Source organism: Lichenostomus cassidix, chromosome 27, assembly GCF_008360975.1.
Source record: "Lichenostomus cassidix isolate B80296 chromosome 27, HeHo_3.0, whole genome shotgun sequence".
Classification (NCBI taxonomy): domain Eukaryota; kingdom Metazoa; phylum Chordata; class Aves; order Passeriformes; family Meliphagidae; genus Lichenostomus; species Lichenostomus cassidix.
In genome coordinates this window covers 5,120,273-5,139,635 of record NC_139507.1, presented here as the reverse complement: position 1 = coordinate 5,139,635, position 19,363 = coordinate 5,120,273, and the positions used below count along the sequence as shown (strand labels likewise).

The window sequence follows — 19,363 nt, the reverse complement described above, 5'->3', positions numbered from 1 at the left end:
GATTTTGGACATTTCACAGTTTTTTTTGGTGTCCTTTGTCCCCAAATCTGTCAGCAATCCTGGGCTCTTCTCCCCTTTTCTCCCTTTTTTTTTAATTAAAAATTGGAGTTTCATTGCTGAATTCGGGTTTTTTTTTAAAAAAAAAAAAGCTGAATTCAGGTTGGTTTTTAAAAAGAACAAAAACGAAATCTGGAAATGATCTGGTGATAATTTCATCACCAGACTTCATTTCCCTCCTTAATTAAAAGACACCAAATTGCCCCAAATCCCTCCCTCCCCTCCCAAAATGTTGGGAAATAGCAAAAAAAACCCCAAAAATGACTAAAAAAACCCCCAAAAAAAGGAAAATAAAAACAAAACCTCAGACCTACACACATGCTACGCCTTAAAAATGCAGAATGAACACTATTGGGAAGAAGGCTGAGGGCTGCTGGGATGAAGGAGAAGCAGGAATTTCTCTGCATTCCCATAATTCCCATAAAATTCCCATTTTTTTTCCCTTCCCCAGCCCGGCCATCCCAGCGAGTCCTTCACGGAAGGGGTTTTGCTTTAAGACCCCCCAAAAAAAAACCCCCAAAATTCCCTCCCCTATTCCACAACATCCCCCTTTTCCCCTCCCCGCCCCGTTCCGATGGAATTTTTTGGGAATTCCACCGGGAAATCTGGAGGGAAATCTGCTGGGAATCGATCTGGCAGAGGAAGCAGAGGAGCAAAAAACCTCTCCGAGGGCATCTCTCCTCCTCCTCCAAAAAAATCCCTCCTTATTTTTTTGTTGTTTTCTTTCCCCGGGAAAAGTTCGGATCTGAAAAAAACTGCTGGAAAATTTCGGGGCCATCCTTAGTTCTTGTCCTCTTTCTTGTCATCGTCCTCTGAGGGGTAGGAATGCCATGTCAACCTCTCCTCGTAGAAGGAAATCACCACCTGGGGACATTTGATGTTGGCTTCCTTGGCTGGCACCAGGTCGGCCTCGTCCGAGTTCTTCCTGCGGGAGAAAGGAAGAAAAAAGGGAAATTGGGTCATAAAAATGTCGTTCTGAGTGGGTTTGGGGCTGGGAGGGGTTAGGAGAGGGTAGAGGTTTGGGGGAATTGGGGAGAAAAAGGGAAATTGGGGAGAAAAAATGCTGTTCTGAGTGGGTCTGGAGCAGGGAGAGGGGAGAGGTTTGGGGGAATTGGGGAGAAAAAGGGAAATTGGGGAGAAAAAGGGAAATTGGGGAGAAAAAAGCCTGTTCTGAGTGGGTTTGGAGCAGGGAGAGGTTAGGAGAGGGTAGAGGTTTGGGGGAATTGGGGAGAAAAAGGGAAATTGGGGAGAAAAAATGCTGTTCTCAGTGGGTCTGGAGCAGGGAGAGGGGTGGAGGTTTGGGGGAAATTGGGGAGGAAAAGGGAAATTAGGGAGAAAAAGGGAAAATGGGGAGCAAAAATGCTGTTCTGAGTGGGTTTGGAGCCGAAAAAAGCAGCAGGAAAATGGGATCCGTGAGTGGGTCTGGAGCAGGGAGAGGTTAGGAGAGGGTGGAGGTTTGGGGGAATTTGGGGAGAAGAAGGGAAATTGGGTCCCAAAAAAGCCCACTCTAAGTGAGTCTGGAGCAGGGAGAGGTTAGGAGAAGGGAGAGGGGTGGAGGTTTGGGGGAAATGGGGAGAAAAAGGGAAATTGGGGAGCAAAAATCCCGTTCTGAGTGGGTTTGGAGCACGAAAAAGCAAGCTAGAAAATGGGATCCCTGAGTGGTTCAGGAGCAGGAAAAATGGGATTTCTGAGTGGCTCTGGAACAGGAAAAAGCAGGAAAAATGGGATCCCTGGGTGGTTCTGGAGCAGGAAAAAGCAGGAAAAAGCAGGAAAAAGCAGGCAAATGGGATTTCTGGGTGTCTCTGGTGCAGGAAAAAGCAGGCCAAAGGGATCCCTGAGGGCAGGGGAGAGCAGAGCCCCACTCACCACTTCATGAGGAACATCAGCTCCCCGCTGGAATCCGTGGCGCCGATGATTCTCTCCGGCTCAAAGCCTCGGGCGAAGCCGCGCGGCTTTTCCGACTGGGAAAAGGAAATAAAAAGGGAAAATTCCACTCGTGGTGTCCCCAGGATGGGAATGGGGCAGGGAGTAGGGATCTGGGGAGGAATTCCTGGCTGGGGTGGGATTCCCAGAGAAGCTGTGGTTGCCCCTGGATCCCTGGGATGGCCCAGTGCAGGTTTGGGGTTTGGAGCAGCCTGGGGTGGTGGGAGATGTCCCTGGATGGGATTTGATCCCTTCCATCCCAAACCATTCCAGGATTCTGTGCCTGAATCCTGTGGGAGCAGGGTGGGAATGAGACTGGAATCCAGACTGGGAAGCAGAGTGGGATCCAGGCTGGGAATCCACACTGGGATGCACACTGAGAATGAGACTGGAATCCAGACTGGGAACTGGGATGCAGACTGGGAAGTACACTGGGAATCAGACTGGGAATCCACACTGGGAACTGGGATCCAGACTGGGAATGAGACTGGGAAGCACAATGGGAAGCACACTGGGATGCAAACTGGAATCCATACTGGAATCCAGACTGGGAATGAGACTGAGATCCAGACTGGAATCCTGACTGGGAATCCAGACTGGGAACTGGGATGCAAACTGGAATCCACACTGGGATGCAGACTGGGATCAAACTGGGATCCAGACTGGGATCAAACTGGAATCCAGACTGCAGAGCCTCCCAGTCCCCTTTTCCCAGATCATCCCCAGCAGCACATTCCCCACCCCATCCCCTCTCCAAGAGCCGAACTCCCACCTCCCCTTTTCCCACTTTTCAGAAAATCCCGGAGCTGCAATCCCTGAGCTCAACCAGCACCTCCTCCCACAACCTCCACCTTCCCTTCCCAACCCCTGGGAATCGAGCAATTCCCGGGAATTCCTGGGAATTCCAGCCTCACCTCCTCCTTTTTCTTCTTTGGTTTGCTCTCCTCCCCTTTATCCTCCGAGTCGGACTCCGCCTTGCGCTTGCTGCCCTCGGATTTCTCGCTCTCGTGGGCAGTTTTTTGGGATTGCAGGAATTCTGCGATCAGATCCGGGCAGTCCAGGTTCTCCTCGGGCTCCCAGGTGTTGTCCTCGCTGCAAGGAAAGGGAATATTGCAGTTTTCCTGCTTTTTTTTTGCCTGGGAAAATCCTGGATTTGAGGTTTTTCCTGATGGGAAATTCTGGATTTGGTGGTTGCAGCGGTTGGGATGTTTGCCCTGAGCCAGGTGGGAATTTCCTTGGATCCCAAGCTGGGTTTGAGGGAATTTCTCCAGGAATTTTCCAGGCTGGAATTGGTGGGATTTTCCCATCTGGGATGTCTTTTCCCTGCCCTGCCTGGAGCTCCTTGGGCACAGGTTGGAAATCCATGGATTCAGAGCCGAGAAATCCATGGATTCAGAGCTGAGAAATCCATGGATTCAGAGCCGAGAAATCCATGGATTCAGAGCCGAGAAATCCATGGATTCAGAGCCGAGAAATCCATGGATTCAGAACTGAGAAATCCATGGATTCAGAGCTGAGAAATCCATGGATTCAGAACTGAGAAATCCATGGATTCAGAGCTGGAAATCCCTGGATTCAGAACTGAGAAATCCATGGATCCAGAGCTGGGAAATCCATGGATTCAGAACTGAGAAAAGTCTGGATTCAGAGCTGGAAAACTCTAGATTCAGAACTGGGAAATCCCTGGATTCAGAGCCGAGAAATCCATGGATTCAGAGCTGAGAAATCCCTGGATTCAGAGCCGAGAAATCCATGGATTCAGAGCTGAAAAATCCCTGGATTCAGAGCTGGGAAATCCCTGGATTCAGAGCTGGGAAATCCCTGGATTCAGAGCTGGGAAAAGTCAGGATTCAGAGATTGGAAACTCTGGATTCAGAGCCGAGAAATCAATGGATTCAGAGCTGGAAATCCCTGGATTCAGATCTGGGAAAACTCAAGATTCAGAGTCAGGAAATCCCAAAATCCAGAGCTGAGCAAAACTCAGGAACTCCAGCAAAGTCACCCTGACCTCTCTGCTCCAAGAAAAATCCCAGGAAAACCAATCCCAAAAATCCCAAAACAACCTTGAAATCTAAGAAAAATCCCAGGAAAACCAATCCCAAAATCCCCAAAAATGTTAAGGATACAAGAAAAATCCCAGGAAAACCAATCCCAAAAAACTCTTGAAATCCATGAAAAATCCCAGGCAAACCAATCCCAAAATCCCCAAAACTCCCAGTTGGGATCCACTCACTCAGAAAATCCTTTCCACTTCAGCAAATATTCCACTTTTCCCTTCACCACTCGCCGATCCAAGACTTTTTCCACCACATATTCCTCCTCCTCTTCCTCTAGCACTTCTTCCACTTTCTTCTTGTTCTGTTTTTTTCCCATTGTGCTGGCCAGCTTTTCAGCTTAGGGCGACGCTGCTGGAAGGGGAAAAAAAATGGGAAAAAATGGGGAAAAATTCCAAATTTTGGGTGGGATATGGTGTGGGGTGTTTGGGGAAAGAGGTTGGGGAATTTGGGGATTTTTGGGAGGAGTTGTTGGGTTTTTATATCGGGATTTTGAGAGGAAGGTTTGGGTTTTTGAGTGTGAAGTTTCATTATTTATTCCATTATATATTATAAATTCCATTATAAATTCCATTATATATTATATTATTATTATATTATATATTATATATTATACTATATTCCATTATATATTCCATTACATATTCCACTCTATATTCCATTATATATTATAAATTTCATTCCATTATATATCCCATTATTTATTTCATCAATTCCGTCGGGATTTTTCCTGAAATTCCATCAAAATTTTTCCCAAAATTTCCATCAATCCCTTAAAAAAATTTCCTAAAATTTCATCAATCCCGTCAACATTTTCCCTAAAATTTCATCCATTCTGTCAAATTTTTTCCTAAAATTTCATCAAAATTTTTCCTAAAATTTCCATCAATCCTGTCAAAAACTTTCCTAAAAATTCATTGATCCCATAAAAAAATTTCCTCAAATTTCCTCAAAATCCTTCTTAAATATTCACCAAAATTCCACCAAAATTCTTCCTCAAAATTCATCCATCCCAGGAAAAAAACAGCAGGAATTTGCCTTTGGAATGGGAAAAAAAAAAAAGGATTTAATTTTCCTTTCTCCAGGACCAAAATTCCTGGAAATTTTGAGGGAAGGAAAAACCAGAACCTCGCCATTCCCAGCTGGATTCCCAATCCACCTCCGGATTGAACTCAGGAATGTTAATTCATCACCAAAAAGAAAGAAATTCGGGAATTTCAACTCCTGGAGTGAAAAAATCCAGGAATCCCAGCCGGGATTTGGGGTTTTCTTCTCCGAAAAAGCTTCCTGGAATGCAGGAGGATTCCCAGGAGGAATTCCCAGATTTTTTTGGGTGTTTCCAGAGGAATTTTGAGATTCATCCTGAATTTTTTTTCCCCATTTCCTCACCGTTCCGCAGCAAAACCTGGAATTTTCCAGCCCAAATCCCACTTTTTTTCGTCTCAAATCCCTCAGTTTTCTAGGAAAATCCCAAATTCCTGCAGGAAAATCCCAAATTCCTGCAGGAAAATCCCAATCTTCCCCACATTCCCACTTTTTCCTGGATTTCTCCCTCCCCGAGCCTCAGGGGGTTTTAAAGCCTCTCAAATCCCAGTTTTTCCTCCTCAAAATCTCACTTTTTCTCTCCCCAAAATCCAACTCTTTCTGCATCCAAAATCTCAGTTTCTCACTCCTCATATCCCACTTTTTCTCCCTCCAAAATCCTACTTTTTTTTCCCTCCAAAATCCCAGTTTCTGGCCCTCCAAATCCCACTTTTTCTCCCTGCAAAATCTCAGTTTCTCACTCCTCAAAATCCTACTTTTCCTCCACCCAAATCCTACTTTTTCTTCCTCCAAAATCCCAACTTTTCTCCCCAAAATCCCAGTTTTTCTCCCCAAAATCCAACTCTTTCTCCATCCAAAATCTCAGTTTCTCACTCCTCAAATCCCACTTTTTCTCCCCTCCAAATCCCACTTTTTCTCCCTTCAAAATCAGTTTCTCTCTGCCCTCAAATCCCACTTTTTCTCCCCCAAATCCCACTTTTCCCCCTCAAATTCACTTCCAGCCTGCAGCTTCCCATTTTTCCAGCTTCCCACCACCTCTCTCTGCTCTGTCCCTGGGATTTCCCCAACCCCAAAGCTCCCAGACCCCAAAACTCCCCTTTTCCCTTTTGGGGGGCTCAGCACCCCCAGAACTCCTCACCAGCATTCCAGAATCCCATTCCCAAATCCCAAAGAAATCCCTACACTGATCCCATCCCCAAATCCCCAAACCCAACCCTACACAGGTCTCATTCCCAAATCTCCTCACTGACACCATTCTCTGCACCCCAAACCCATCCTACACTGACCCTACCCTCAAATCCCATCACTGACCCCATCCCCAAATCCCCAAATCTCTCCCTACACTGATCCCATTCCCAAATCCTCTCACTGACACCATTCTCTGCACCCCAAATCCACCCTACATTGATCCCATTCCCAAACCCAACACTGATCCCATTCCCAAATCCATCCCTACACTGATCCCATTCCCAAATCTATCCCACACTGATCCCATTCCCAAATTCCCAAACCCGTTCCTACACTGATTTCATCCCCAAACTCCCTCACTAATCCCACTCTCTGCACCCCAAATCCCCTCACTGATTCTGTTTCCAGCACCCCAAACCCATCCCTACACTCATCCCATTCCCAAACCCAACCCTACACAGGTCTCATTCCTATTCCCAGCATCTCAAATCCATCCCTGCTGATCACATCCCAAATCCCCTCACTGATCCCATTCCCAAACCCATCCTACACTGATCCCATTCCCAAATCTATCCTACACTGATCCCATTCCCCAAACCCTCACAGATTCTACTGCCAGCACCCCAAATCCCCTCAGTCACCCCTTTCTCAGCACCTTAAACCCATCCCTACACTGATCCCATTCCCAAATCCATCTCTACACTGATCCCATCCCAAACTCCCTCACTGATCCCTCTCTCTGCACCCAAAATCCCCTCACTGACCCTTTTCTCAGCACCCCAAATCCATCCCTACACTGATCCCATTCCCAAATCCCTTCACTGATCCTGTTTCCAGCACCCTAAATCCATCCCCGCAATGGTCTCATCCCAAACCCCTCACTGATCCCATTCCCAGCACCTTAAACCCTTTCCTACACTGATTCCATCCCCAAATCCATTCTACACTGATCCTATTCCCAAATTCCCTCACTAATCCTGTTTGCAGCATCCCAAATCCATCCTACACTCATCCCATCCCAAATCCATCCCCACACAGATCCCATCCCCAAACTCCTTCACTGATCCCACTTCCAGCACCCCAAACCCTCACTGATCCCAAACCCTCGCTGATCCCACTCTGTACACCCCAAACCCTCACTGATCCCATTCCCAAACCCTCACTGATCCCACTCTCTGCACCCCAAACCCTCACTGATCCCATCCCTAAACTCTCACTGATCCCACTCTCTGCACCCCAAATCCCCTCACTGATCCCACTCTGTACACCCCAAATCCCCTCACTGATCCCATTCTGTGCATCCCAAACCCTCCCTGATCTCATCCCCAAACCCTCACTGATCCCATTCCAAACCCTCACTGATCCCATCCCCAAACCCCAAACCCTCACTGGTCCCAAACCCTCACTGATCCCAAACCTCAAACCCTCACTGATCCCATTCTGCACCCCAAACCCTCACTGATCCTGTTTCCAGCACCCCAAACCCTCACCGATCCCATTCTGTACACCCCAAACCCTCACTGATCCCAAACCTCAAACCCTCACTGATCCCATTCTGCACCCCAAACCCTCACTGATCCTGTTTCCAGCACCCCAAACCCTCACTGATCCCATTCTGTACACCCCAAACCTTCACAGATCCCATTCTGCACCCCAAACCCTCACTGATTCCCATCCCCAAACCCAAAACCCTCACTGATCCCATCCCCAAACCCCAAACCCTCACTGATCCCGCTCCCAGCATCCCAAACCCTCACTGATCCCAAACCCTCACTGATCCCATTCTCTGCATCCCAAACCCTCACTGATCCCATTCTCTGCACCCCAAACCCTCACTGATCCCATCCCCAAACCCTCACTGAACCCATTCTTCACGCCAACCCCTCACAGATCCCACTCTCTGATCCCACTCCCAGCACCCCAACCCCTCACCCACCCCTCCCCAAACCCCCAAACCCTCTCCCCATTCCCATTCCCCTCCCCCCAGCCCCCTCCCCACCTCCCCTCCCCCTCACCCCCATCCATCTCCCCTCCCCCACCTCCCCTCCCTCACGCCGCCCCGCCCCCCTTCCCCTCACATCGCCCCCCGCTCCCCCCCGCTCCCCGGCCCCGCTCCCCGCCCGGCCCGCGCTGCCCGCTGACCTTGCACAGCCCCGCCGCCGGTGTCCGAGGGAAGGGAAGGGGCGCGGGGCGCGCTGCGGGCCGGGGGACAGCCGGGCCTGGCCGCGCTCCGTCCGCCGCCCTGAACAAAAGAGCCCGGCCAGCGCCGCTGCCCGCCGCGCGCACCGCGCCTGCGCGCCACCCGCGCGGCGCCTCATGGGAGGTGTAGTCCGCGCCGCCGCCGAGCCGCAGTGCGTGCGGGCGGGAGCGCGGGGGGTGATGGGAGGTGTAGTCCGGAGAGCGCGGGGGGCGATGGGAGGTGTAGGCCGGAGCGCGCGGGGGCTGATGGGAGGTGTAGGCCGGTGTGGTTCTGCAGCTCCGTTCTGCCCAATGATTTAATTAATTTATATTGATGATTATTATGTTTGTAATTGTTATTAACATGATATGATAAGTTATAATATGATCTGACACAATACAATATTATGTGATATAATATAATATAACACATATTATATTGTATGTATTATGTATAATATATATAAAATATATACTATATATAGATTATAATAGGACGTAATATAATATAAAGTACTATAATATAATGTAATGTAATATAATTTAATATAATGCAATATAACATAATATAACTTAATATAATATAACATAATAGAATAGAATATACAGAAAAATCATATTTTAAAATTAATTATAGAGACGATAAAGTAACAAATTAACTTAATTAATTAAATAATTAGACTCATTAACCACAGAAAAGACCTCGCAACTCTCCGAGTCCCACCGGTGACCCCAAACCTCCCTGTCCCTCAGGCCAGAGCCCCGAGTGTCACCTGCCCAGGGCTGTCCCCACCCTGTGACATCACCCAGAGCAGCTCGGCGGGGTGGATCCCATTCATGGATCCCAGAAGTACCTTTATTTACGGAATTTTGGAATCCTTCAGGTGTCAGAAAATCCCTCTAAGACCGTCAAGACCAACAAGTGACAAAGCCACCACAAGCCATGTCCCCACGTGCCACCTTTCCAAGTGCCACATTCCCACCTGCAGGGATGAGAACTCCAATTTTTCCAACACCTGATCACCTTTTCCATGAGAACTTTCCCAAAATCCATTCACCCTCCCCTGGCCCAGCCGAGACCATTAACCCCTCCTTGTCCCCAGGGCGGGGCTGGAGCTCCGAACTACAGCAGCTCCCGAACTACAACTCCCATCATGCCCCGCACCGGAAGTTCACACCCCATCCGCCCTATAAAAGGGCGCGCAGCCGCCGCCGCTTAAAGGGGCCGCGGCTTGTGCGAGGTGAGGGAGCCGTGAGGGGAGCGGGAGCTTTAGGGTGGGCAGGGGGGTCCTGAACGGGTTATTTAGGGTTTTTCGGGAGTTTCTCGGTCCCCGCAGCCCCCGGGGAGGAGGAGGCGGTGCTGGGTTGGGCCTCAGCCCCGAGCGCGGCCTCTCCCGGCTCCGTGAGGCTCCTTGGAGGAGTTTTGAGTTTTTCCTTCCCTGGAAGGTAAAAAACCCTCAGGAATTCCTCCTGGTGGTTTATAGGCGAGCGTGGGAAAGGAATAAATGGGATTCCTTCCCGTTTTTCCTGCTTTTCCCTGAATTTTGAGGCTTCTCGTGGGGCTGTGAGGGACAGGAGTGAATGGGATGGGATGAGGAGATTTTTCCTGCCCCGGAAGGCAAAATATCATCAAAAAACCCCAAATTTCAGTGCTTTATAGGCAACTGTGCAAGGAAAATCGGGGAAAAATGGGATTAATTCCCGTTTTTCCTGCTTTTCCCTGTTCTGAGGCTCGCTGTGGGGCTGTGAGGGACAGGAGTGAATGGGATGGGATGAGGAGCTCTTTACTGCCCTGGAAGGCTAAATATCCTCCAAAAATCCTCAAAAAAACAACTTTCAGTGCTTTATAAGCAGCTGTGTCCCCGTGTGGCAAGGAAAATGGGATTAATTCCAGTTTTTCCTGCTTTTCCCTGAATTTTGAGGCTTATTGTGGAGCTTGGACATCCCTGAGGGACAGGAGAGACAAATGGGATGGGATGAGGATCTCTTCCCATCCCTGGAAGGCAAAAAATCCTCAAAAAAACCAACTTTCAGTGCTTTATAGGCAGCTGTGTCCAAAAAATCAGGAAAAAATGGGATTAATTCCCGGTTTTTTGGCTTTTGGGCCTTTCTGTGAGGTTTTTCCCTGAACTCTGAGATGGAGCTGGACTGGCTGGAACATCCCTGCCGGTTTTTTAATCCCAAAATTCCCAAATTTTGGGATACCTGAACCTTTTCCTTCCATCCCTGGAAGGCAAAAAAGCCTCAGGAATTCACCCCCAGGAGGCTGTGCCTGAATCTGACGGGGGAAAATGGGAATAAATTGGATTAATTCCCGTTTTTCTCGCCCTGTGAGGTTTTTCTGTGGCTGAGAAGGAAATCCAACTGGAATTCTCTCCCTAAATCCCAAACCCGGGTTGGGGAGACGCAGAATTCCTTGGAAAAACAAGGAATTTGGTGAAAAATCAATCCCAAATCGGGAATCCCAGAGCCTTTTAAGCTGAATTTTTTCCCCAAATTCCCTGGAAGAGGATTTGGTGCTGAGCTGCTCCTCCGCTGAGATGATTGATCTCATTAGGATCAATTAACCCCTAATTAAGCCTCAATGAGATTATGGGATCGTCGGGTTTCTCCCATCCCGTTTTTCCTGCAGAGTTTTCCACTCCCGGGGGATGAAATTCCTGTTCTTCCTGACAATTCCTGATTTTCCTTCCCACGTTTTCCATCCCGGAATTTGGGGATGGAATTTGGGATTTGGGGTTTTTCATCCCGGAATTTTTGGGTTTTAGGATTTTGGGATCGCAGTGCTGTGGCTGGACTGGTTCTGAGTGGGAGAAATTTCCCTAAAATTCCTGTTTGGGGTTTTTTGGGATGAAATTTGGGATTTTGGGATTGCAGTGGTGCGGCTGGACTGGTTCTGAGTGGGAAAAGTTTCCCTAAAATTCCTGTTTGGGGGTTTTTTGGGATGAAATTTGGGATTTTGGGATCCCAGTGCTTCGGCTGGATTGGTTCTGAGTGGGAGAAATTTCCCTAAAATTCCCATTTGGGTTTTTTTGGGATGAAATTTGGGATTTTGGGATCCTCCCAAACCAGGAATATTCGGGATTAACCCTTCCTGTGCTCTTCTGTGGTGTTTTTTACACAAATTTGCATCCTGGTAGAAATATGAGGCAAAAAAAAAGTCTGAAAAGAATGGATAAAAGGAATAAAATCGGTGTTTTAATAGGATTTTAGGTGCACAACTTTTTAAAAATGGAACAAACTGAAAGGGTTTTCCTTTGGTGTTTTAATAGGATTTTAATTGCACAACTTTTTAAAAATGAAATTCGCCGAGGTTTACTTTTACTGTATACAATTCCATGGACTTTGTGAAAATTAACATTTATTTCAAAATTCTTAATAAGAAAATAAATCAAGCAATGCTCTCTATTCTAAGAATTTTTTTTTTTTTAAACTAGAGTTGAATTTATGAAATTTAAACTAAATTGCTGTGGGAAATTTTGGTTTTTTGGTGGATCAGAAAGCTTCAGTTTTTGGCTTGGCTAATGCAGAATCCATGGAATACTCCCTGGAAGATTTCTCTTTTCAAATCCCATTTTTTTCCCAGATGTTTCCCGCTGGGCTCTGGCTCTAGGATGTTGGAGAACCGAGAGGAAGTAAGAGCAACTCCAGGTTTTTATTCCTGGCTGGAATTTGGGGGAGTGCAGTGCTGGGGAGGGAGATGGGAATGGGAATGGCTGGAAATTATGGGAAATGGAATGGGAATGGCTGGAAATGATGGGAAATGGAATGGGAATGTCTGGAAATTATGGGAAATGGAATGGGAATGTCTGGAAATTATGGGAAATGGAATGGGAATGGCTGGAAATTATGGGAAATGGAATGGGAATGGCTGGAAATTATGGGAAATGGAATGGGAATGGCTGGAAATGATGGGAAATGGAATGGGAATGGCTGGAAATGATGGGAAATGGAATGGGAATGGCTGGAAATTATGGGAAATGGAATGGGAATGGCTGGAAATTATGGGAAATGGAATGGGAATTTTAGGAGGGAATGGGAATGCCTGGAAATTATGGGAAGTGGGAATGTCTGGAAGTGATGGGAATGGGAATACCCGGAAGTTATGGGAAATGGAATGGGAATCTGGAGGTGATGAGAATGTCTGGAAATGATGGGAACGGGAATGGCTGGAGATGAAGGGAATGGGAATGTCTGGAAATGATGGGAAATGGAATGGGAATGTCTGGAAATGATGGGAAATGGAATGGGAATGTCTGGAAATGATGGGAAATGGAATGGGAATGTCTGGAAATGATGGGAAAGGGAATGGGAATGTCTGGAAATGATGGGAAAGGGAATGGAATGTCTGAAATGATGGGAAAGGAATGGAAGTCTGGAAATGATGGGAAAGGGAATGGAATGTCTGGAAATGATGGGAAAGGGAATGGGAATGTCTGGAAATGATGGGAAAGGAATGGGAATGTCTGGAAATGATGGGAAAGGAATGGGAATGTCTGGAAATGATGGGAAAGGAATGGGAATGTCTGGAAATGATGGGAAAGGGAATGGGAATGTCTGGAAATGATGGGAAAGGGAATGGGAATGTCTGGAAATGATGGGAAAGGGAATGGGAATGTCTGGAAATGATGGGAAAGGGAATGGGAATGTCTGGAAATGATGGGAAAGGGAATGGGAATGTCTGGAAATGATGGGAAAGGGAATGGGAATGTCTGGAAATGATGGGAAAGGGAATGGGAATGTCTGGAAATGATGGGAAAGGGAATGGGAATGTCTGGAAATGATGGAAAGGGAATGGAATGCTGGAAAGATGGGAAAGAATAATTCTGAAATGATGGAAAGAATGAATGCAAATGATGAAGAATGAACAAAATGAAGGGAATGGGAAGAAATGATGGGAAAGAAAACAAAAAAAAAAACAAAAAAAAAAAAAAAAAAACAAAAAAAAAAAAAAAAAAACAAAAAAAAAAAAGGGAATGCTGAAATATGGGAAAGGAATGGGAATGCTGAAATATGGAAAGGAATGGGAATGCTGGAAATATGGAAAGGAATGTGGAAATATGGGAAAGAATGAATGTGAAATAGGAAAGGGAATGGAATGCTGAAATAATGGGAATGTCTGGAAATATGGGAAAGGAATGGGAATGTCTGAGGGAAAGGGAATGGGAATGTCTGGAAATGATGGGAAAGGGAATGGGAATGTCTGGAAATGATGGGAAAGGGAATGGGAATGTCTGGAAATGATGGGAAAGGGAATGGGAATGTCTGGAAGTGATGTGAATGTCTGGAGGATGATGGGAATGGGAATGTCTCTAAATGATGGGAAATGGAATGGGAATCTGGAGGTGATGAGAATGTCTGGAGCTGATGGGAATGGGAATGTCTGGAAGTGAAGGGAATTGGAATGTCTGGAAGTTATGGGAAATGGAATGGGAGTGCCTGGAGGTGAAGGGAATGGGAATGTCTGGAAATTATGGGAAATTAAATGGGAATTGCTGGAAGTGATGGGAATATCTGGAGGTGATGGGAGTGGGAATGGGAATTTCTGGAAGTTATGGGAAATGGAATGGGAATGTTTGGAGCTGATGGGAATAGGAAAGTCTGGAGGGAATGGGAATGTCTGGAAGTTATGGAAATGTCTGGAGGTGATGGGAATGGGAAAGTCTGGAGGGAATGGGAATGTCTGGAGATGATGGGGATGGGAATGCCTGGAGGTGAAGGGAGTGGGAATGGGAATTCCTGAAAGTTATGGGAATGCCTGGAGGTAATGGGAATGTCTGGAAGTGAAGGTGATGGAAATGGGAATGCCTGGAGGTGATGGGAAATGGAATGGGAATGCCTGGAGCTGATGGGAATTCCTGGAATTTATGGGAATGCCTGGAGCAGCTGGGAACCCCTGGAGGTGTCAGTGGTGCTCTGGGCAGCTGGAGAAGCCAGGCTGAGGTGGCTCAATCCCATTCCCTGCACTCCCTGACCCCATTCCCACGTCCCCAGGAGCTGACCACGGTGCGGGTGCAGGATCCTCGCGTGCACAACGAGGGCTCCTGGAATTCCTACGTGGATTACAAGATCTTCCTCCACGTCAGTCGGGGCTGGGATCATGGAAAAGGCTGGGATATTCCATGGGAAAAGCTCTGGGACATGGAAAAGGCTGGGATATTCCATGGGAAAGGCTGTAGGACATGGAAAAGGCTGGAATATTCCATGGGGGAGGCTCTGGAGTGGGATTTCCCAGAGGCACAGAGGGGAAACCTACAGGATCCTGTCCCTGGAACTGAGGGGATCCCCTGAGCTCTGTCCAGGCAGATCCAACTCTTCAATCCCACGGATAATTCCATGGATAATTCCGTGGATAATTCCCATGTTGGATCCCTCAGACACTAAGATCCAACCCCTCAATCCCACAGACAATTCCCATGGATAATTCCCAGTCTGGACCCCTCAGACACTGAGATTTTTCCCCTCAATCCCATGAATAATTCCATGGATAATTCCCGTGCTGGACCCCTCAGCCCCTGAGCTCCAACCCCTCAATCCCACAGACAATTCCCACAGACAATTCCCATTTTTCCAGACCAACAGCAAGGCCTTCACCGCCAAGACCTCGTGTGTTCGCCGTCGCTACCGGGAGTTCGTGTGGCTGAGGAGGCAGCTCCAGAAAAATGCTGGACTGGTGTAAGATTCCCTGCTCCCCCTCCTTCCCGGGAATTTGGGATCCCCAAACCGCTGGGATTTGGGATCCTGGTGTTGCTGTCTCACTTCTGATCCTGGTTTTTCTCCATCCCCTCAGGCCAGTCCCGGAGCTGCCTGGAAAATCCACGTTTTTTGTGGGAAGCACGGATGAGTTCATCGAGAAACGGAGACAGGGATTGCAGCAATTCCTGGAGAAGTGAGATCCAGCAATCTTCCTCTTTCCCCCTTCCTCTTTTTTCCTCCATTTTTCCCCCATTTCCCCCCTTTTCCCCTTTCCCTTCCCTTCTCTGTTCCTTCCCCTCTCCCTTCTCTTCTCCCTTTCCTCCTTCTTTTCCCTCCTTTCCCTCTTCTCTCTGTGCCTGTCCTGGAGGTGACACCAGGGGACAGGGTGACCCTGTGCCTCTCCAGGTGACACAGGGGCCTATGTCCCTTTCCCCAGGGTGCTGCAGAACATGCTGCTCTCAGACAAACTGTCCCTGCAGGGTGGGAGGGGACAGGGTGACCCTGTGCCTGTCCGGGTGACACCAGGGGACACTGTGACTGACCATGTCCCTGTCCCCAGGGTGCTGCAGAACATGGTGCTGCTCTCAGACAACCTGTTCCTGCAGAGCCAGCTGCCTGTCCCTGCAGGGTGAGAGGGGACAGGGTGACCCTGTGTCCATCCCAGGGGACAGTGTCACTGACCCTGACCCTGTCACTGACCCTGACCCTGTCCCTGTCCCCAGGGTGCTGCAGAACGTTGTCCTGCTCTCGGACAGCCGGCTGCACCTGTCCCTGCAGGGTGGGAGGGGACACAGTGACCCTGTGCCCATCCCAGGGGACACTGTGACTGACCCTGTCCCTGTCACTGACCCTGACCCTGTCCCTGTCCCCAGGGTGCTGCAGAACGTGGTGCTGCTCTCGGACAGCCGGCTGCACCTGTTCCTGCAGAGCCAGCTGCCTGTCCCTGCCATCGAGGCCTGTGTGCAGGGCCAGGGTCCCCAGAGTGTGACAGACGCCATCCTGCACTATGCCATGGCTGACGGCGCCTGGGGACACCCTGGGGACACCCCCAGTGCCAGGTGAGGGACAGGAGGGGACAGGGGAGTGGCCTGGGGCTGTGCTGGGTGCTGGGTGTGGAGCCTGGGGTGGGAATGTGGAGCTTGGGGTGATGGATTTTGGGATTGTGGATTTTGGGATTGTGGATTTTGGGATTGTGGATTTTGGGATTGTGGAGTCTGGGGTGGGAATGTGGATCTCGGGATGGGATTGTGGATCCCAGGATGGGATCTCTTTGGCAGGAAATGCCCTGGGAAGGGAAGGGAAGGAGCATCCTGGGACAGCCCCTGCTCCTGGCTGTGCCTCCCGGGATGGAGGCAGGGGTCTGAGGGGTGCAGCATCCCGGGATTTGGGGCAGAACCCAGGCTGGAGTGTCCCTCGGAATGGGAATGTCAGATTTTCCAGCTCTGGGAGGGGCTGTGCTGGGGAAATCCAGACACAGCCAGCCCTGAGCATTCCCTGGATCCGAAATTCCCTGGATTCTGACATTCCCTGGATCTGACATTCCCTCTGTCCCTGTCCTGTTCCCCGCAGTGCCAGCCTGGGAAGCCCCCAGGGCTGCCTGGAGAGTTTTCCCTACTGGGGAGATTGCAGCCTGGATGAGAGTCGAGCTGAGAGCCCTGAGGAGCCACGGGATGGCCAGCAGTGACCAGGGCAGGGTGACCCTCTGGACATGGAGTGACCCCTCTGGAGTGACCAGGGCAGAGTGACCCCTTTGGACACCTCCAGGACATGGAGTGATGCCTCTGGGAGTGACCAGGACAGAGTGACCAGGACACTGAGTGACCCCTCTGGAGTGACCAGGACCTGCAGTGACCCCTTTGAACTCCCCCAGGACCCACAGTGACCCTTCTGAGAGTGACCAGGACATGGAGTGACCCCTCTGGACATCCCCAGGACCCACAGTGATTCCTCTGGGAGTGACCAGGACACAAAGTGGCCCTTCTGGGAGTGACCAGGACACTGAATGACCCCTCTTGGGGAGCCCAGGGAGTGACCAGGATGTAGAATGACCTCTCCAGGAGTGACCAGGACACCAAGTGACCCCTCTGGACACCCCCAGGACCTGCAGTGACCCCTCCAGGCACCCCCAGGACACCGAGTGACCCCTCTGGACACCCCCAGGCTCACAGCCCTCGCTGGGAGAGGATCAGTGTGGACACTGGGCAGCACTGGGAGCACAGCCTGGCCGTGTCTGAGCTCTTTCTCAGCTCATTCCCTGACATTCCCAGGTTTTCACCTCATTTTCCTCCTGGAGAAGGGATCCTGAGGTCCCTAAATCCCACATTCACTGTTCCCACGGTGGCTTTGCTCCCTGGTGGAGCAGGACAGGCCTGGGGCTGGCAGTGCCACCAGGGCTGGCAGTGCCACCAGGGCTGGCAGGGCCACCAAGGCTGGCAGTGCCACCAGGGCTGGCAGTGCCACCAGGGCTGGCAGTGCCACCAAGGCTGGGTGTCCTCAGCAAATCCCAAAAGCCTTGCCCTGGTAGATCCCATGGATCCCCACTGCCCCAGGGGGCTTCCCAGTTTAACCCCAGGGGCTTCCCAGTTCAATCCTGAAAATCTCCCCAGTTTACTCCAGGGGTCTGTCCAGTTTAACCCTGGGGGTCTCTCCAGTTTGACTCGGGGGTCTCTCCCAGTTTAACCCTGGAGTCTCTCCCAGTTTAACCCTGGAGTCTCTCCCAGTTTACCTCAGTTTCCCAGTTTAATCCTGGGAATCTCTCCAGTTTAACGCCAGGGGTCTCTCTGGTTTAATCCTGAGAATCTCTCCCAGTTTAACCCCAGGAGTTTCTCCAGTTTAACCCTGGGCTCTCTCCAGTTTAACCCTGGGCTCTCTCCCAGTTTAACCCACGGGTCTCTCCGGTTTAACCCGGGGGTCTCCCCAGTTTCTCTTCCCAGTTTAACCCCAGGACTCTCCCAGTTTAACCCTGGAGTGTCTCCAGTTTAACCCTGGGGTTTCTCCCAGTTTACTCTCCAGTTTACCCTGGGTGTCTCTCCTGGTTTAACCCAGTTTAATCCCAGGGGTCTCTCGAGTTTAACCCTGAGGGTCTCTCCAGTTTAATCCTGAGGGTCTCCCCCAGTTTAACCCAGAGGTCTCCCAGTTTAACCTCGACAATCTCTCCCAGTTTAACTCTCCCTCCCTGGGAGGGAACTGGGGGCTCAGAGACCCCCTGGGCTGCAGATCCCAAAGAAAATCCCAAACCCAAATCCCAAATCCACACCTGGAGCCTCCCGGGACAATCATAGCCAAACTCCCCACAGGGAAAATGGAGGAATTTGGGGAGTTTTGTGTCTCCTGCCCTTTGGAGATCCTTTCCCTCTCCGGGATGGGATTTGCTGGGATTTGGGGTGGATTTGGGGTGGATTTGGGGTCCCTCCCGAGTGTTCCTGCTCTGTGTCCTTCCCCCTTTAGCACTTGGTTTGGGCAGGGCTGGTGTACCCTGGGTGGGAATAAAAATAAAAACAGAAATAAAAATGAAAATAAATCAAAATGAAAATAAAAATCAAACCGGACTGGAGGAGACTCTGCCGGGTGCTGCAGGGGTGGGAAAATTGTGGGAATTTCAGGGATTTAGGGGAAAAAAAGAGGGAGTGACTGTGCCTTCCCCACCCCAAAAGGACCAGGCAGGGGCGAATTTTGGGACCCAAAATTGGGGTCCAAAATTGGGTTCGGATTTTGGGGGCTGCGGGTTTTTGGGATGCGCCAGGCAGGACAGGGAATTCTCGGAACCCGCGGGAGGAATGTCAGGAGAAGTTCACGGCCGGGCTGGCAGCTGCCATTGGCTGCCCGGTCATGAATATTCATCGCGGCTCATGAATATTGATGAGCGCGCCGCTCCGAATGGCGCAGCTGTGCTGCCAGCTGGGCGCGGGGATGCGAGCGGAATTTGGGGATGCGAGCGGAATTTGGGGATGCGAGCGGGATTTGGGGATGCGAGCGGGATTTAGGGATGCGAGCAGAAGTTGGGGATAGGATCTGAATTTAGGAGTGGGATCAGAATTCATGGATGGGGTCGGAATTTAGGAGTGGGATCAGAAATTAGGGATGGGATCGGAATTTAGGGAAGGGATCGGAACCCAGGGATGCGATTGGAATTTAGGGATGGTGTGAGAATCCATGGATGGGATCAGACCCCAGGGATGTGCTCTGACCCCATGGATGCGATGCAAATCCAAGGATGCGCTCTG

The 19,363-nt window shown here is 49.7% G+C and overlaps 2 protein-coding genes across 6 annotated transcripts; one reads left to right on the top strand and one right to left on the bottom strand.

Moving 5' to 3' along the window:
- Window positions 1-140: 140 nt before the first annotated feature.
- CBX1 (chromobox 1) lies at window positions 141-8,568 on the bottom strand. 2 transcript variants are annotated; one of them, XM_085083527.1, is made up of 5 exons: window positions 8,409-8,568; window positions 4,214-4,388; window positions 2,895-3,072; window positions 1,924-2,018; window positions 141-982 (listed from the first exon to the last, which is right to left on the bottom strand). In XM_085083527.1, the coding sequence occupies exons 2-5, from the start codon at window positions 4,351-4,353 to the stop codon at window positions 838-840; spliced, it is 558 nt and encodes a 185-aa protein (XP_084939653.1). In that variant the 5' UTR covers window positions 4,354-4,388; window positions 8,409-8,568; the 3' UTR covers window positions 141-837. The 2 variants fall into 2 exon arrangements, with proteins under 2 accessions (XP_084939653.1, XP_084939654.1); XM_085083528.1 differs by having other exon boundaries at window positions 4,214-4,385; window positions 8,409-8,560.
- Window positions 8,569-9,620: 1,052 nt separating this feature from the next.
- SNX11 (sorting nexin 11) lies at window positions 9,621-18,683 on the top strand. Of its 4 annotated transcripts, none has more exons than XM_085083519.1 (10): window positions 9,621-9,685; window positions 12,031-12,079; window positions 14,439-14,525; window positions 15,019-15,119; window positions 15,235-15,333; window positions 16,013-16,198; window positions 16,710-16,841; window positions 16,965-17,826; window positions 17,937-17,947; window positions 18,277-18,683. In XM_085083519.1, the coding sequence occupies exons 2-7, from the start codon at window positions 12,059-12,061 to the stop codon at window positions 16,822-16,824; spliced, it is 609 nt and encodes a 202-aa protein (XP_084939645.1). In that variant the 5' UTR covers window positions 9,621-9,685; window positions 12,031-12,058; the 3' UTR covers window positions 16,825-16,841; window positions 16,965-17,826; window positions 17,937-17,947; window positions 18,277-18,683. The 4 variants fall into 4 exon arrangements, with proteins under 4 accessions (XP_084939645.1, XP_084939642.1, XP_084939644.1 ...); XM_085083516.1 differs by lacking the exon at window positions 9,621-9,685 and having other exon boundaries at window positions 12,010-12,079; window positions 16,965-17,514; window positions 17,569-17,826; XM_085083518.1 differs by lacking the exon at window positions 9,621-9,685 and having other exon boundaries at window positions 12,010-12,079; window positions 16,710-16,867; window positions 17,033-17,826.
- The last annotated feature ends 680 nt before the right edge of the window (window positions 18,684-19,363 follow it).

Excerpts from the sequence above, each read along its gene's own strand:
- CBX1 (XM_085083527.1), bottom strand. The coding sequence starts at position 4,353 with ATGGGAAAAAAACAGAACAAGAAGAAAGTGGAAGAAGTGCTAGAGGAA. Across the intron at positions 2,019-2,894 it reads CAAAGAAGAAAAAGGAGGAG|TCGGAAAAGCCGCGCGGCTT; the intron begins GTGAGGCTGGAA and ends TCCTTTTCCCAG. Across the intron at positions 983-1,923 it reads CTGATGTTCCTCATGAAGTG|GAAGAACTCGGACGAGGCCG; the intron begins GTGAGTGGGGCT and ends TTTCTCCCGCAG.
- SNX11 (XM_085083519.1), top strand. The coding sequence starts at position 12,059 with ATGTTGGAGAACCGAGAGGAA. Across the intron at positions 12,080-14,438 it reads TGTTGGAGAACCGAGAGGAA|GAGCTGACCACGGTGCGGGT; the intron begins GTAAGAGCAACT and ends CCACGTCCCCAG. Across the intron at positions 15,334-16,012 it reads TTGCAGCAATTCCTGGAGAA|GGTGCTGCAGAACGTGGTGC; the intron begins GTGAGATCCAGC and ends CCCTGTCCCCAG.